At 44.2% G+C, this 18,250-nt stretch overlaps 1 protein-coding gene across 1 annotated transcript in view; it reads left to right on the top strand.

The window, feature by feature from the left end:
• The first annotated feature begins 5,690 nt into the window (after window positions 1-5,690).
• CLPTM1 (CLPTM1 regulator of GABA type A receptor forward trafficking) overlaps window positions 5,691-18,250 on the top strand; it is a 423,589-nt gene continuing 411,029 nt past the window's right edge. The window contains exon 1 of the mRNA XM_078660927.1: window positions 5,691-6,587. Within this exon, the coding sequence (XP_078517053.1) occupies window positions 6,528-6,587 (60 nt within the window). The 5' untranslated portion in view covers window positions 5,691-6,527. The remainder of the gene's footprint in view (window positions 6,588-18,250) is intronic.

The raw sequence follows: 18,250 nt of genomic DNA, 5'->3' as shown, positions 1-18,250 counted from the left end.
GCTTTCCCAAAAAAACAGAATCTCCGTCTTATTGAAGTTCAGTTGGAAGAAGTTAGCTGACATCCAAGAGGAAACCTTAATCATACATTCCTGAATCTAAGTTTGGTGGTCTCCGTAGTGTTAAAAAATTGTGTGTCATTAGCATATGAAATTACATCAAAACTGAATGATCTTATTACTTTGGATAGGGAGGCCACATGAATGTTAAAAAGGATAGGGCTCAAAGATTAACCCTGTGGCATTCTTGGTCTAATTTCATGGTTTTAGAGTTGAAGAGATCAAGCTGTAATGAGTGAGTTCTATCAGTAAATATTTTAAATCAATCTGTACAACAACTTAGCAGATGAAGATTTGCATTAGCAGCAAAAGTAACAATCATGGAGTGACTGGGGTGGGGCTGCGCTTCCACACTGGGATGCTTCTTAAGTAGCCTTCAGGCTACCTAGGGAACAAGGCAGGATTCAGAGGACTAGGCCATCAACCGTAATAAAATGGCATGCCCCGACGTCCTCTAAATCTTAGTTTGGCTTGGTTATTCCCTAAGGAAAATAGGCACATGCTGCGGCGGACCAGGGAGTCAAACTTCTATTTGGTTGCAATTATGAGTGATGAGTTTTCCTACTTTGTACAGTTATTAATTAAAATGTCTGTAGGAAACCCACCTCTCTATATAGTGCACCACATGGGGTACATTGCACAGAGAGGTCAAGGAGACACCTGTTAGTTTATAGAGGCAAAAGTACATAATACTAACGCTCTATTTTGTGGAGAGGTCTTAGGCTTGTAAGAGGGTAGCTTTGAGCATTTGTTGTACTCACAGAGGCAATAAATGATACACACACTCAATGAACGAAGTTGAGACTGAATTTGATAAATAGTACTCCTTTTCAAGTAAACATTTACACCCAGAACTTGGGGAAAAAGGTAAATACTTTTTCTAATATAGAAAAATCACCCTAAATGCAAGATTCCCAGTTGGCGCAATTATGCACAATACATTCCCTATGGAAGAAAAAAGGCAATTGGGAAATGAATGCAATGCAGTTACGTTTGTGGTTCACCTTTTGGAAATCAGAAGGTTTGGGAGCCAAGATCCAAAGTCCCATGGTCAAGTTCTTGGGAACTTCCCAGATATCACTGGGAGCAAAGAGCAAGGGGACTTGTATCTCGCGCTACAAAGAAAGGGGCCACTTGCAAAAGCAAAGCAAAGAGGGACTTGTAGGCAAGTCTGAGGGCTCTCAAGGGAGATTAGAGGTTGCAAGTGTCTGGGGCCGCAGGAGCACAGATGGTTAGAAAATGCCCGAGCACGGTGGGCTGGGTGCAGTAAAGAAGAACCGTTGGGCAAAGGCGCGCAAAGATACACCTCGCGGTCAGGGGTTGGCACCTTGGGGCGATGATTCTGGAGCTGCTGGACCACTGCTGGGATGGATCTCCAGGGTCCTGATGTCCTTCGCCAGGTGCTGGTTCGCTGTAAAGTTGAAGTCCGCCTGACTCGGTTTTGAAGGTTTTTGTAGCAAGGGGTCCAGTACCCTGGGTATCCGTGCCATTAAACTCCGGTGAGTCTCGGGCCTCAAGAGTTGGTGCAGAGGCCGAGCTGACCCTCTAGAGCAAGTGTACCTTTCGCTAGCACTCAGTGAAGTCATTGGGCTGGGGAGCTGGATGAAGCTGGCCCGTATGTAGCTGTTTTTTGGGCCTGCAGCTTAAAAGAGACAGCTCCTCTATCTCAAGGGAGTTCCTTGGTGATTTGTGAGGGCTGATTCACTGGGGTTTGTGGAGGCCACACATCGATGAGACGAGCTGGAGGATGGCAATTGTCGAGTTCTGTTGCAGCAGGCAGGAGTTTGCCCCCAAAATCCACCATGAGGTGTGCATTTTTCGGTCCAACAGCATTTTCTCATTTGTCTTCTTAAGTCCGTATATACTACTGTTCGGGGTCTGGGGGTGCCACCTAAATACTAAATGTAGGGAGTGATAAGTAGTGGCCAATAGGCCCCTTACCTGGGGTATCTACACCCTTTTTTATGTTCACCTCCTGTGGGAGGGAGACATATCCCTAGACCTGATTGGAGACGTCCCACCATCTTCAAGATGGTGGGCACTGAAAAATGTTCTTCACTTCAACTCCAGCACCTGAGAGGTGGAGTTGGCAGAGGGGGGCACACCTCCTACTCTTTCTTTATTTCCCCGCCTGTCTTGCTGCCAAGAGGGATTAGGATGGGGAGGGGGGCTGCTCCATCTATCAGGAGAGGCTGGGGTAGCGTTTTAAAGGTGGCAAGGCCTTTGAAGCTTCCCACCAGATAGCTCTTCCTGACTGGGGGAGGTGTGAACACCTCCGCCCGGGGCAGGCATTGTTCTCAACCTCTGAGTGCGCATGCGCTCACCCTGACAGGTTAGAACCCTGTGAGGTGGTGACAGGCTAGCTCAGGGCAGTTGGTGCCCACAATAAGGGTTTGGTAATTTTCAGGGGACCCTTCTAAGGGGTCCCCTGTTTGCAGTTATTAATAAATCTGACACTGGAATCAGATTAAGATGAGATGGTTGGTACCAAACATCCCAAAAAAGTGAAGCTATCATAGAGCTGGGGAATTCGTAATGACGAGTGTCCAGCCTATGTACTCCTTATGGCTTCCCTGTTCACCTACAAATTCCAAGAATCGACATGGATATCACAGGGGCACATATGCTTGTGCAGATATGTCCTCTCTGGAGCTATAGGGCACCCTGGCTTAGGACTATAAGGCCTCCTAAAGGGGTTTCTTACCTATATCCCATGCAGTGTTTGTGGGCATGGCATACAGGGGTGTGTGCCATATTGACTCCACAGTTTTGTCTAGACCAAGGCACACAGTCTGCAATGGCCGTGTGCATAGCCTTGGTGAGGGGATCCTAGAGTGGGCCAATTTGTGCGACTACCCTTGTGGTCCCTCTTCCGTGCCAAAGCCCTAGGTAACAGGGGTACCATTTACTAGGGACTTACAAAGGATACGGAAGTTGTGCCAATTGAGAAACAATAGGTAGAGTTTTGGGAAAGAGCTCTGAAACGGGGGACATGGCTGGCACAGACCCTGTGCAGTTCCAGTCGAAGTTACCTAATTTTCCAGGCAAAATGTGGGGGATAACCGTGGCCAAAAGAGGCACTTTCCTACAGTGTTGCTATGCTGTCTGAATAATATATGCCTCAGTGTGTTGCAAAGAATTATGCACTATGATCAGTCAATTAAATCTTTAAAAATTTTAAATCACTCTGTAAAACAATTTAACACAACTTAGCAGAGTGAAGATTTGCATTAGCAGAAAAATAAACAGTTATAGAGCGACCTGTGGGGAGCATCTCGTCTGAACGCTTCTTAAGTAGCCTTGAGGTTACCTAGGGAACAAGGCAGGATTCGGAGGACTAGACCGTGAACCGTATTAAAATGGAGGCCCTGACGTCCTCCTTATTTTAGTTTGCTTTGGTTATTCCTGCTGAAAAATCGGCACACGCCAAGGAGCCAAACTTCTATTTGGTTGCAATTATGAGTGGTTGAGTTATCCTACTTTATATAGTTATTCATTAAAGTGTTGCCATGCTGTCTGAATAATCAAAGTTCCCTAGTACAGTGCAAAGAATTATGCAACATGATCAGTCAATTACATTTTTAAAATGTTAAAACGTAGAGGCAGGATTCGCATTTGCAGCTCAAGTAACAGGCATGGAGTGACCTGTGCAGATGTCTGTATTTTAAACTTAGGGGGTTAAGACACCAGCTGCAGAGATCTTTGTGTGCCAGCTAAATCTCATGGAATAATAATAATGGTAAGATAACTCTGGAGGATAACATATTTGCTGAAGAGATCACTGTTTTGTCTAGTCCTAGTTTTGAGTCAAAGTAGGGAGCGGGTTAATGTCTCATGAAAGCACATTATGTTACACATAGATGAAAGATTTTTATTTTATGTAAATAGGTAAGTGGGTTACATCTTTTAAGACAGAGATCATTGTGTTACTTTTTTGTTAAATATTTTTATTGAGGTTTTACAAATCAAATCCCCGGTGGGGGTGATACATTACATAAGTACCAAACATGTCACATATGCAGGGGTTACATAGTCATCCATTTAAAGCACAAACGGTATTCTTCTGTGTCTTGCAGTCTTGGCCTCGGCCAGCCGTTTGACACCCAAAGGTCCACTGGCGTGTGAACTGGGGAATGGGATGTAAGGTTCTAGATTGTGTTGTGCCAGGGTCATGGTATCATGTGCTGGTGGAGGCATCTGTTAAGGTGTTCCTTGTGTGAGTTGGTATAAACTTGTGACCTCGTGACTATTTCAAAATACACAGTAAAAAAAACGGGGGGAATATGCGCCGGTTTTGGAACTTCCGGTCTATATTGAATGCAAACTGAAACTGTAAGGGAAAGTTTTCCTAGTGTTGCGAGCGGCGGTAAGGCGTGCTGAAACGTGTGTGGCGGGTTGGTCTAGACCACGGGACCTTGTCCGAGGAGGGTGTCAAAAAAGAAAAACAAAAGGGGGGGGGGGGGGAAGGAGGAGGGGGCGACCCGTCAAGGGCAGCGGGTTCCCTGTCCCTGATGGACCAGCCGACAATCCGGTCCGTCCTGCGTGCGGGAGATCTATGTAACTGGTGGTTGGGTGGGGTGTCGCGGCGGGGGCTGGGTGCAAGGGGGAGTCGGGCCCGGAGTGGCTACTGGAGCCGATTCTTGTGTAAAGCGTATAAGCAGTTGTGGCCATTCTAGTGATATTGGGTTCACTTCACTTCCTCTTCTCGTAAGAGTTCCTCCTCTGCCTTACCCCATTTGGCTACCGCTCCCGTCCAGGCCGCCTCCGGGGGGCCCTCCAATGCATGGCAATTGCTCTCTTCGCCAATAACAAGGCGAAGGAAGCGAACCTCCATTGTAGTTTTTCCGATTACTTTCTACGGTATGTCCCCAGTGCGCAAACTTCCCAGAAGTCAATTTGTGGTAGGTTGACTAGTACCAGGAGAAGTCGGTGAATCGTGGTCCAGTATTGACGTAGGGAGGGGCACTCCCAAAAGATATGTTTGAAGCTTGCAGCCGATAGGCCGCATCGTGGGCAGGTAAATAGCGTGTCTGGGTAATATCGTTGGAGTTTGTCCGGTGTAAGGTAGGCCCGGTGAAAAATGTTAAATAGTATATTCTTAAATCGCGCATTTCTGGATACTTTTTTGGTGTATTCCAAGGCACGCTTCCATTTCGCGTCGTGAGATCATTGTGTTACTTGCAGTTCATAAATTGTAATCATTCTAATATAGCATAGTGAGACATGCAGGACTTGTGGCACTTAAACCTTATAACCCTCAGTCTTATGTAAAAAATCATTTATGTTGATGTACACACCCGATCTATTGTCAATGTATAATCTGTACGGGTGATGTAAAGTGCTCTGACACCCTGTATTGGGATTAGCAGGGACACTACTCATCCCAATGCAGGGTGTCCAAGCGCTTTACATCACACCCAAACAAATAACAATTTAGATGCCACTATTTTGTTTTATTTCTTTTATAGCACTTTACCAATACTGTAGTGCTAAAGCAATATAAAAGAAATAAAACAAAATCGTCTTATTTAAATTGTTAGTTTTGTAAATACTGGGGCAACCAGCACATCTGACATTCTTATAGTGTACGCATATCTCTTCTATAAAGGGACTGAACAAAGTCAAAAGCATTTCTCTTTCAAGTACCTGTGAAGTGATAAGATGAGAGCTTTTGTTTCCCCTCCATTGCATCTAGGGATGAGGCTGTCAGCTAGGACACTCCAAAAAAGAGGCCTAATAGCCCCCTTAGTTCTGCTTTTATTATAAGCAAATCTGGAGTCTGATATGCCCCTTCCCCACCTGCACCTTGCTGCTTGGAACAAAAGCAGACAAACTGCAGGCGCTGCTTAAAGTGTTATGCTGTTAGAAAATTACCCCGGCACACAAGTTCAGCATTTCTGTGAATTACGGGAACAATAGGAAATGAAATTGGCACTTAGTTGAAGGCAACCAGCTTTGCAGCAGGGTAGACCGCGACTACGAACTGAAAATAATGAGTAGACGGCGTCTACCCTCGACTCGAGCCCCGATTAATAGCTCACCAATTATAATTGTTTGCAGTTCTATATAGCGCAAACTCGACCGGAAGGTATTAGGTCGCTTTACGTGAGTAGCAGTTGCATTATACAAGGACACATTGTGATGTCTTGGAATTGGAGAAAGTGCTTTAAGGTGGCTGATGGAACTGGAGCTGGAAGACTGAAGTCTGCTGTAAAGGGCTGACAAAGAAATGTAATTTCTTACCAATTCAGGAGTCAATAAATAACTTTCTGGAACGCGCTTCCAGGACTCATTAAGTAGCGCTCCAAAAGAAAGCGCTTTTCTAGCTCTTCTTATGTGCGCGCCCTTCCCTATTTTCGCTTGCTAATAACTTTTCTTCACGTTGCCCGGAAGTCGTTCGGTGTCACGTGCTGCCGGCATCTCTGGATTCTCGCGAGAACTGTCCGGTGAGTAGTGACAGAGCAACGAAGATGGCGGCGCTGGAGAGCGATGCTAGTGGGAGTGAAGTGACGGCCGCCTCACCTAATCAGGTGAGCAATCGTGGCATTAAGAGGATAAGGGGGTGGTAGGAACCCACTGATAAAGTATACAAGTCGACGATGGGGATCACTTAGAGAGACAGTGCCCAAGGTGTCTGAGAGCAAACCACAGTTGAGCTTGCGGGGTAGTCGGGAGGATCATATGTGCAGGGTTTTAATGTGTGGGACATCACGTCACCAGGGGGAGTTAAGATAAATCCAGTCCAGTTTATATTTTGAGGCAAAGGGGCTGTTAAGTCTAATGGGTGAATTGTTAAGAGTAGGGAGAAACCTTGGAGGAAGGAGAGGTCATACGTGGTAAGTGGGATAACATGAATAAGTCTATCTGGCGAAGGTTGATTATCAGCAGGGGCGAGGAGTAACTTCGCGAAGCCCTGATTAAACGGATGGGATCAGAAAAATCGAGGCTGTCTACAGTAGACACATTACTTTTCGTATAGGTCATCGAGGACGTTGTGGCCGATTACAAGCGTTTTACTTAGATGACCGTGTACTGGAAACGAGATGTGCTGAGGAGCATGCAGTGACTTTAAGTGACAGGACCACTACCGTGTGGTGCGTTAACCAGTAAAGAAATTTGTTTTTCGGTGCTTGACGGTGTTTTTGTTAGCTCTTCGTTAGGCCAGAATCTTCAGTTGCTTTTATCGGAATGTGTATGACTTTGGATCCTCCTCGTGACTCCCCCTGCCCTCTCAGTCCTGTTAAGTGCCCGAACTTCCCCTTGTAGAGTTCAAGAATTATATGTATAATGTAGGGGGTTATAACTCCACTGTGAACAGGTCAGGTTCTAAGAGCAATAATAAATGTGTGTGAGAGAGGGGGCGTGGGATGTCGGATCGAAAACGAGAGTATCCAAAGAAGAGTAGGAATCCTTTCCAAGAGTCCCGTATACGTATTTAAGAGTGTGGTTTAAAACATGGTAACTAAAATCCAGTTTCTGGCAGCTGATCAAAATGTTGGTGCCTCTTTAAGCGTTCTATTATTGCGCCCAGACATATCACACAATAAAGGACCTATGTCTAAAACAAGCCATACACATAGGCTTCACTAGTGCGTGTCATCAGAATCAGATACATGAATAACACTTTATTGTGAAAAATCTAAAATGTTTCAATTTTGAAAAGATGAGACTTTAAATGAAGCGTTACAAAGGTCTGTGAAATTGAAAAGGTTTTTAGAGTGTGTCAATCACTCCGGTCATCCTTGCACTGTTTTCCTCTGCAGGTTCACTGTTAAACATGTACAAAAAAAATTCTCCTGTCGATCTGAAATCTTCCATCTGACTATCTCACACCTCATTAGTCCTTTCTTTTCGCTGTCAACTTATTATGCACTTACTTCCTTGTATGTCCTTCCCACCACTGCCCCCACCACACCCATTCACTCACCTGTACTCACTGCATTTTCTTCTATGTTTATCCTGTCGGTAGACAGATTTGTACATTCTACACACATTCCTATAGTCTCACAATCACAGTTCGCACATATGTGGGCATTCCTCTCTGAGCTACGCAAAGAGGCAATGGATCCAGTAGTGCATGAAGGTTAGACACCTTAATGAGCCACTGACACACTTTGGGAAACTTGCGCTGCATTCAGCTTCTATTCTAGAGTTCTGAGCATTGTAGGTTATAAACACCAACGCACGACCTAAACTCACTCAGATGCCTAGAGGGGACTGAGTTCACAGAACACAGTATACAAGAGTCGGCTTTTGTATGAAAAAGTACTTTTGCCTGTAAGATGATTTGAATATACAGCCCGGTGGGCACATGTTTCAAAGTCCGTTTTTATTAGGTTTCGCCTCGCCGAAAGCTGCGCAGAACTTTTGTTTACATATATGGGGCTTCGTCCCGCCTCTCTGTCCCATTGGCTTGCTCAATAAATGGAGGCTAGCCATTGGAACAGAGATGCGTCGCTCATTCCCCGAGCAGATTCGTGGGCGTTCCCGCGATTTTTACTCATCCCGCCCCCTTGCTATCGTCATAAGGCGGTGGGCGTTGTTTTTTTTTTTTTAAAGCTTTCGTTTTGCAAGTGTCGTTTTCAGGGGTGGGTTGCGCGATGTTCCGCTGTCCGTTCCCGCCCCCCCTCCCGCTGCCTGTTCCCGCCCCCCCTCCCGCTGTCCGTGTGCCCGTAGGTGCATCCCCACCTCTCACCCCACTATGCCCCATCAGTCCTTTTGTTTTTTTGTCTGCCGCTTTCCTTTCAGGCAATGCTTTTTATGTTCGGCTTATCTTTTCTTTTTCTGACAGCCTTTTTAGAAGCATTCTGCAAGGACGTACACACTTTTTTAATTTTTGGGAACGTGAAATGAACGGATAACCATGGCATGGCGGGTGTGTGCAGCGTGAACGGTCTAAAACGAGGCTCTAAACCAGCACTTAACGCGTTTCTAAATATACCACTTTCCTATCTCTGGCGAAAAACGCCTTGCTCCTTGATGTGTTTTCTAAGCGCTGCAATCCGTGGGGAATGCCCTCTGTCCCTCTTTACGGTACTATCCCCGGAGTTGCACTTTTGCTCGAGTTTGAGGCCTCATGGCCGATTGTCTGTGACCTCTCCGGGCCCAGTGGGGAGCGCCTGCCCCGGAAGGGATCGTGTCTGGGACGGCGCTGGTGTCTCCGATTTCAGTGCTGGATTTCTCTTCACTACTCAGTGCATATCTGCACTCCGGGCTCCCCTCGAGCTCTGTAAACCGAGGAGGGAGTTTCCTGCCGAACAGGCCTGACATCACTGGAAGAAATGTCAGCTCTCGAGGCTCTGACGTGCGCTGGAGCCCCTCGCCAGGACCCCTAGCCAGGGCCCCTACAGCCACTTCTATTGCAAGTTGCCAAGGGCAACTCGTCAAGGGGGCGTCCAGTGAATTGTGCCACTATACTTAGGGTGGCAACCTCGACTGTGGTAAAGTAGTTGGGTTAATGAAGTAAACACAACTACTATACCCAGAGTGCATTAGGTTGTCACACAAAAGCACCGGACTGGAGGCGATGACATGGAGTAGCCATTACATCTGATTACAATTAGATGATGTAATAGCAAGTCGTTACTTACAGTACTTATAAACGCCATGTGTGACATGAACCGGTATATAAACGAGCATTGGCAAATCCAATAGGTCTCGTCTTTTGGCCCTGTTGACTGTGCCAATGCTTTTTAGTGCTGATGTACACGTGTACGCACATTTCCCCAGGGGTTGAAAGTATATGGTCTATGATGTGGCTGGGCCGCATTGATGGCAGCAGGATATGGGTGGAGGAGAGATGGATGTACGGTAGGCGTAGGTGGAGCTAAGCATGTAAATGGTGTGGACTGCAAGTCGTGGTGTGGCTCTGGGTGTGTGTGTGTGGCTCTGGGTGGGTGTGTGTGTGGTAGTAATTGCTGTCTGATGAGCTCGTCCGTAAGGTACAATAGGTCTCACATTTGCGAGAGATTAAGCTAATGGCAATGTAAATGACAATGCCGTTTTCAAAACCAACACATAAATACAAAATTTGTCCTTTACAATGCCAATAGCTCAAACTTTTCCAAAGGCGAAACCATTGCATTGTAAATGCTTGTTAATTACAGCTGACCTGAGATCTGTCCCAAATAAAGCCCTAACTGTGAGTGGCTGCATTCCACTTTTCCAATTGAAGCACATCTACATGCCAAGTGGTTCCTTCAGTTTCAGGGACTGCTTAGGCAATGTGGGTTTTTTGATGCTCCAAAAATATTTTTGCCTTTAGACAATGATTTTTTTGGGGGGGATTGATGAGAACACACAACATTCTTACGCATAAAGTAGTGTCCACAATATGCAAAATCAAACCAACATTGACCAATCCAAATGCAGTGGCCAGAGCCAGACCGGAGGGCTTTCCAGTTCCTTTTTTGTCGAGGAGCCTTTTTAGTGCTCTCTAAACAACGTGCCTCACTTAAAGTAGTAGTGGATAAAGGAATAAAACTCTTCTGTGGACTTTTTTTTAACCATTTACATCGTGACTGCTAGAAAATGCTCCTGACACGTGACATTACATGCTAAAAGTGTTCTTGTTTAACTGTTACTTGAAGTTTAGATTAAAACAATGTATCTAGCAACTCAAAATTGGAAACAGTTTACAAATTATTCCATTCTTTAACTCATTCCGTTTGCTCGACTAATTGACTGTGCACATATTCTACATGAATATTTTTTTGAACTTGTATTCAATCATCCAACGTCTTGAGTACAAACTTCCTTTTGTGACAGTAAGTACGAAGTTAACTATACATATAGAAGCATATGTCTATAGGTATCAGTGTTTCTCTGTTTGTGTATGTATACACTCCATTCTAACTCTCCCTTTGGAACAAGCAGGAGTTTGAGAGGGCTTGTTAAAGATTCGTTATAAAATAGCAATTTTAAAGTCTTAAATGACAAAGGCATGCAGTTTATTGCCGTTAGGCCAATATTATTCAACTAGCATATCATAATAAATGAGTGAGGGGGGAAAAATCTGTTTTTAATTTATTGTACTGCAGACAGCACAATAGCATCACACATTTCGACTCGTGAGTCTTATGATTAAGACTCTGAGTCGAAACGTGTGATGATATTTTGCTGTCTGCAGTGCCATAAATTAAGAACGATCATTAACAACAACATAGGCTGTCCAACACCCCTGAACCAGGGACAGTTAATAATAACACCTAACAAAAGGTTCAGGTACACAGATTCAATAACAATTACAAATACATGCGAAAAAATTCGTTAAAGAAAGAAAAAAGAAGAGAAAAAGAGAAGCCTGTAATTCCACACTAATTTAAAAAAATACTCATAATTTATTAAACATACAATTTCAGATAAAACACACATCAAGTAAAACAAACAATCAAAGAAAAGTGTTGGCAAAACAAAAACAACCAATTCATGTTACCAAACACGTGGCTAACAAACAAACATTACATGTACATAAAGAACAACACAAACAAATATAATGTGTCCTTCGCAAATTATGTTTACAAAAAGGGAGGTAGAGGGAGAAAGGCTAGGGCTCACCCTCCTAGTATTAATAAGTCACACAAGATCTCTGAGGACAGAGATCAAGAGCCCAGCCGTAATCTATGACTTTATTCCCAAAGCACACAATGGTGTTGGAATAGTGTCAATAGTTCCAAGAGAGAAAAAAGGGAAATATTCCTTTTTTTAGGTGTCCCCTCACTCACCAGGGTTGCCCCACGGTGACATGCTTAATCATAGGGGCCATCCCAGCCCTCTACGGACTGGGGCGTGCTACGACTTGCGGAATTAGGTAGGAGCACTTACAAAGGACTGTGTGGTGCAAGGAATGTGATGTGAAGGAGTGAAGTGTATGTGATAGTTAAAATTACCTGCCTAGTGAGTTGCAAATACTTTATTCAGGCTCCCAGGTGGTAAAGCTAAAAAACGGGGTAGAAATGGTAGGATACCTAAATTGTAATGTGTTTAGGTGTACCTAACAACTCCTGTCTGCCAACATGTTTCGTGCGTCCCCCTAGCACTTCCTCAGGGCTACACAGGGACCAGCCCTGTGTTCGCCACTCCTTATCCAAAGCCTCGGACCGGAGGGGTTTCCCTAGGTGAGACCGATTGTGGTATCCCGGCAGCAAATCTACCAGGATATTGTGCCCCTATCGATTCCATGGGGCACAGTTAAGCCTCTTTTCATGACCACGTGATTAAGTTTGGTTGCGTAGGTACCAGATGCATGCCTCATTTATTTGCAGCATTGAATTATTTCTATATTTAATAGCTTATTAGGCTTTGGATAAGGAGTGGCGAACACAGGGCTGGTCCCCGTGTAGCCCTGAGGAAGTGCTAGGGGGACGCACGAAACATGTTGGCAGACAGGAGTTGTTAGGTACACCTAAACCCATTACAATTTAGGTATCCTACAATTTCTACCCCGTTTTTTAGCTTTACTACCTGGGAGCCTGAATAAAGTATTTGCAACTCACTAGGCAGGTAATTTTAACTATCGCATACACTCCACTCCTTCACATCACATTCCTTGCACCACACATAGTCCTTTGTAAGTGCTCCTACGTAATTCCGCAAGTCGTAGCACGCCCCAGTCCGTAGAGGGCTGGGATGGCCCCTATGATGAAGCATGTCACCGTGGGGCAACACTGGTGAGTGAGGGGACACCTAAAAAAAGGAATATTTCCCTTTTTTTCTCTCTTGGAACTTTTGACACTATTCCAACACCATTGTGTGCTTTGGGAATAAACTCATAGATTACGGCTGGGCTCTTGATCTCTGTCCTCAGAGATCTTGTGTGACTTCGCAAATTATGGCCACAGAATGCGTCGACGGCGTTTCAACCGCTGGTTAACCATGCGGTCATCATCAGGAAAAACAGTGATTTGAGCGTTTTCAATAACTGTTTAAAAAGGAAATTACAATGAATAATTACATTCGGAGGGGTAGGCTTCTTTAGAGGAAAAAACTCAACTAAGAAATGAGAAAGACACCAATAGTGACAAGGGAGAAAGAAATAAAGAGTCAATAGGAAACTAACACCACACCAAGGGTGATAATGTTTTCCCAAGAGTAATAAATTAATAATCACCAGCATTAAAGGCGAACCATTCAAAGTTTGAACGGCAGGTGCAGTACGTTAAAATCTGCAATAAAAAAAAAATAATGGTAAATAGGTCCACTAGACTAGCCATATTAAATGGCGAATGGCAATGCATAGATCACATAGGCCAACCGGGTACTTACTTAATAAATAAGTCAGATATCCTCATAGCAAAAGTCGAGGTCTAATATAAAACTTGCATTCGAGTTTATCTTCGACAAGAACAAAAAGTCTGTCAAGAGCATTTAATTATGGCCCAGCATTAGCCCAATCAATCGGCACTGAAAATAAAAAGGGAAATGGACAGAGAATGTCAAGTGGTACTGGTCGTGTGCCAAAAACTCATCCCGTATATTTGCTACAGAATTATTTACTTCCCCCAAGGCTTCCTTAAGTTATAATTCCTTAAGTTATAGTTCAAACAACAAGACATGAGAATATAAGGAGAAAAAGACAAAAAATGTCATTCAGTATTAATCGCCTGCCGAAATTCAACAGACATGGTAGTTCCAAACGTATTTACTTCCTCCAGAACTTCCCTAAATTATAGTCCCGCTTGTAGATCAGGCGGCAGGCCATGAATCAACAATTATCTTATAATAGAGTTTCATAAAATACACCTCCCAGATGGTCAAAATTCAGCCTTATCGAACAAGGGGACTAGCAGAAAACAAGTCAGATGGAACCCGGTCGAAAAAATTATCAATGCGGAGGCAACAACCCGCAGTTATTACGCCTGGGTGTAGTCAAAAGCTAGATTCTGTTGTGTTGAGTTCTGTGATATTACCTATACCAGGAGCCGTACGCATATAGCGTTTCGTAAGTGACACGGCCAACACAGGATAAACTGTGCAAAAACAGCGTGCAAGTACTTACTCAATCCGTGGGTCAGACGGGACAGTTCACGGCACTGCTAAACTCACCACACCTTACTTGCGCTTGTGTCGGCGTGAGTTGTAAAAATAGAAAAGGGAGGAAAAAACCTCTCAAAGTCAGGAGACATCTTAGAACGGTAAACGATGCAAAAAACGGCGCCATCTATAAACGTGGCGCGCTAGCATTGCTATCAGTAGTTAAAGGAAACAAAAATTATCAAAGGATAGCGAGTAATACCTCAATATTTTAGGATGTATGGAATATCAAGCGTCGTAACTAAGAACGAACAGGCATAGTATTCCACGTTTTTAAGCAAGGAAAAAATATCGAAAAAGAGAGAGGCAACCACAAGAACAAGGGTGCTCTCTGTCATGCCGCGAAAGACAGGCATAAATCAACCATAAAAAATTTAAGGAAATTGTGTGCACATAATCAATACGTAGAAAAAAAGAAATGTAGAACCATTTCTTAATAGCACACATGTCCTATGTTGATAAGCAAAAAACGTCATGGTATAAAACTGTCTAGGGAACTGCGGTATTTATATTAAGAGCTACATAGATCTAGATAAGGGTCCCCAATATATTAGGATAAGTACAGAAAAGAAATTAGAGGAAACAGGTTTTTTCCTTTAAAAAGGTCTAGTTACAGGATTGAATCTTAATTAGACCAGGTTTAAAATGCAAAAAACATACAATATCAAATCATCTGGTGCAGTCACATGGAATATCAGAGAGTGTAGTTGCAAGAGGATACGTCAAAAAGTAACCCACATATACAACAATTACTTTGAGTAGAACAGTTCCAGACAGCATCTGGAAAATGCAATATGATTCATTAATCAACCAGACAGTTGTATCCGGAAAGCCGGATCCAGAGAGGAGAAACAAATCAAAATAGTGTACAGTACTTAACAAGTTATGATTGAATGACACTCCTCCATTGAATTCAAGCCTGAATTAATACTGTCACATCTAATCATCCAGCGACATTCCATACGGTTTAGTATCGCTGCGACATCCACCACGATCAGGAGTTTTAATTACTTCAATGACCTGCCAGCGCATGTCGTCAGGTGCATGATTGAACTGTAAATAGTGGGCCTCTAATGGGGCATTTTCTGTTTGACAACGGATACGGCTTTTATGTTGGCCAAGACGTATCTTGATGTTTTTGCGTCGTTTGGCCAATATATATCCGGTCGCACGGGCACCAAATTGCATATATGACGTTCATCGCATTGCAGTTAGAAAAGCTACGTAAGTCATGTTTAATATTGCCATGGCAATATTAAACATGACTTGCGTAGCTTTTTGCCAACATAAACATTTATATCATATTTCATTCATGTTACATCTGAATTACTTTAATCAATGATAACATTTGATTAATAACTTGACCGTCAATAACATGTGAAATTTGGTGACAATTGGTGAAAGGTGCTCGGTGCATGAAGCAATGTACAGTGAAATAAAGTAATACATATATACAATTATGTACAAGAATTAGATTGGTCAGAAGCTATTTCACATCCCAGGAGTCCTAGTGTTCTTATAAAGGATCCTGGAGGTTCTGGACCTCAGGTGGACGTTGACGTTTCGACCCTAGTGCGCCCCAGTCGGTGGTCGCGGTGGGTCTTTTTCAAGACAGGTGTGTGGAGGTAGACAGTATGTGCATCAGGAGGACGGGTCTCTGTGTGAAATAGCTTCTGGCCAATCTAACTCTTGTACATAATTGTATATATGTATTACTTTATTTCACTGTACATTGCTTCATGCACCGAGCACCTTTCACCAATTGTCACCAAATTTCACTTGTTATTGACGGTCAAATTATGAATCAAATGTTATCATTGAATGAAGTAATTCAGATGTAACATGAATTAATTCTAATATAAAATTACATGAAATCATCGCTTGGCTGTATGAACTTTATCATTAGATTGCTTGAGCATTTATTTCTCATTGCATATGTGTATCAGAGAGCTTCGAATCTCAAATTGCATTCAATAGCATTGTCAAAGTAATGCTCTGTTATCTTGCCTGTTAATTCCAAACGTAAGTAGGTATGAAAGTGTCTAATCCGGACTTAAAGTGCTCTGAAGCTGTCACTGGGCAATACATAACACTAATTTCTCCTCCGCTAATTTTTGAATTGCACATATCCATCTACCTGAATCTGCCAACCTGTCCTGTTCATTGTCTCCTTCTACTTAGCCCATATATTCTCACGCTTAGGGCGTTCATCTCCATAGTTCTTCCTGCTTGATCAGGTTCTTCAAGCAATCTCTCTTCAAAGATAACTAACCAAAGTGTATTAAATGTGCTATTGTCCAACCACTACTAGAAATAAACCAGGCGACTCTCCTTCCCATCAACTAAATTTACAACTTTCAGCACTCCTTCTTTAAAATGCTGGAATAATATTTTATTCACCTGTCTTGCCATTTCCTAATGCTTGTTATTTCTCAGTCTATTTAAAATTTGCAACCTGATTTCTGAATGCAGCACGTAATTGACTGCTCCGATCGCTTTCTTTATTTACATTTTTGATTGAGATCTAAAACGGGGACAAAAGCACCAAATAATCATACTCCCACAAAAGCAGTTAAATACATAGATAAATCACATTTCATCACACTATAAATCCATAAAAAGACTGCTCCGATCACTTTCCGAATGTCATCGCTTCTGCTTCCTACAGCCATCTTATCTTTTTCCCTCATCCTTCTACCCCTCTGCTGTCGTCAGACGTTTGATTACCTGATCTTTGAAATTGCTATTTTTTATATCTCAAACTCACCACTGGGCCGTTTTTTAGGTCTCCCAGACCTGCGTTGCAGCGCATGCGTCGCTCGCTCTGCCAGGCTTATTGTAAGCGAGTAGATTTCAGAAGTGGATTTGACGCCCCGCCCATCATTCCTATTGGCTGGCGTCATCTTTTATGCTAAATGCTGCCTTCTGATTCAAAATGAGGCTTCTTTGTTACTGCCCTGTCTCCTTCTCGGACGGCCCATCCGGACTGGATCTTTCAATTGCGGCGTTACATAGTCTCCTTCAGTAGTCAGGACACACTATATTTTTATCACTATGCCGACAGCTTGTTTAAAACGTGCCTCGGGTGGGCTCTCTTACTCACCCTCGGACCCCAGGCGGTGCAGCGTCCTCTACCCACCCCGCTGTCTTTCCTTTGTACCGCTCGCCAATGAACTCTTGATAAGCGAGGCCTGATTGCCAAAGCCGGTTCCTAGCCACTCTGGCCACCTCAGACAACAGGAGAGATTGCTCTGGTGGTGCCCAGTAATCTCCACACCGCTGACACGAGGCCGCCTGTCCACTCCACCGCAAGGCCAATCAGTTCTGACTGGAGTGTCGGCTTTCTGGTGTTTGTTTTCATTTATATTTCACACCATAAATCGTGAGGTAATTTATCCGGGTCTGTTCTGCCTTGAAAGAAGGTCTCATAAGGCAATACACCACCTCGGACTGGGTGCACCTCGCTTCGTATTTACGGCTACTACGAGAATCCCATGGGCCTTAACAGCACAGCTTCGCACTGCTGGACTTCAGCAGCTATATCAAATAGCCATTTTTAGGTTTCGCCTGGGGCACGGAGCGTTAGCTCTGCCCCCAGAGAAATCTCTAGTCTTCAGTAAGGGACTCTTGGAATACACCCTCTGTTCCATTGGCTAGCTCCATAAATGGAGGCTAGCCATTGGAACAGAGATCTGTCCGTCAAGGCCGGACCAGATTCGGGGGCGTTCCCGAGATTTTTTCCCTGGGCGTTCCCTCTGTGTAGTCATCGGGCGGTGGGCGGAGTTTCGTTTTTTTTTTTTGGGGTGTTTGTGTCCGTCATTATGCCGACCACGGCCGCCGGAAGAAGTCAGGTGAGTGCGTTCCTTTCCCGCCCCCCCCTCCCGCTGTCCGTTTCGTTCCCGCCCCCCCCTGCCGCTGTCCATGCGCCGTTCCCCTCCCGCTGTCCGTACCCGCCCCCTCCTGTTTTTTCCGTTCCCTCCCCTTTCACTTAAAGTGATTTGTTTCTGGAGCTATTCCCGCCCCCAGAGCCACGGAGACCAAACCGAAGGGGCAGCTAGCTTATTGGTGGCTGGCACGCAGGAGCAGTGCTCTGATAGGCTGCTGGCACGCGGGAGCCGCGCACCGATTGGTCAAGGAGCTCTGATGTCATCAGGGGGCTCGC

Source organism: Lissotriton helveticus, chromosome 9 (assembly GCF_964261635.1).
Source record: "Lissotriton helveticus chromosome 9, aLisHel1.1, whole genome shotgun sequence".
NCBI classification, from domain to species: domain Eukaryota; kingdom Metazoa; phylum Chordata; class Amphibia; order Caudata; family Salamandridae; genus Lissotriton; species Lissotriton helveticus.
This window is presented reverse-complemented; position numbering and strand designations above follow the sequence as displayed.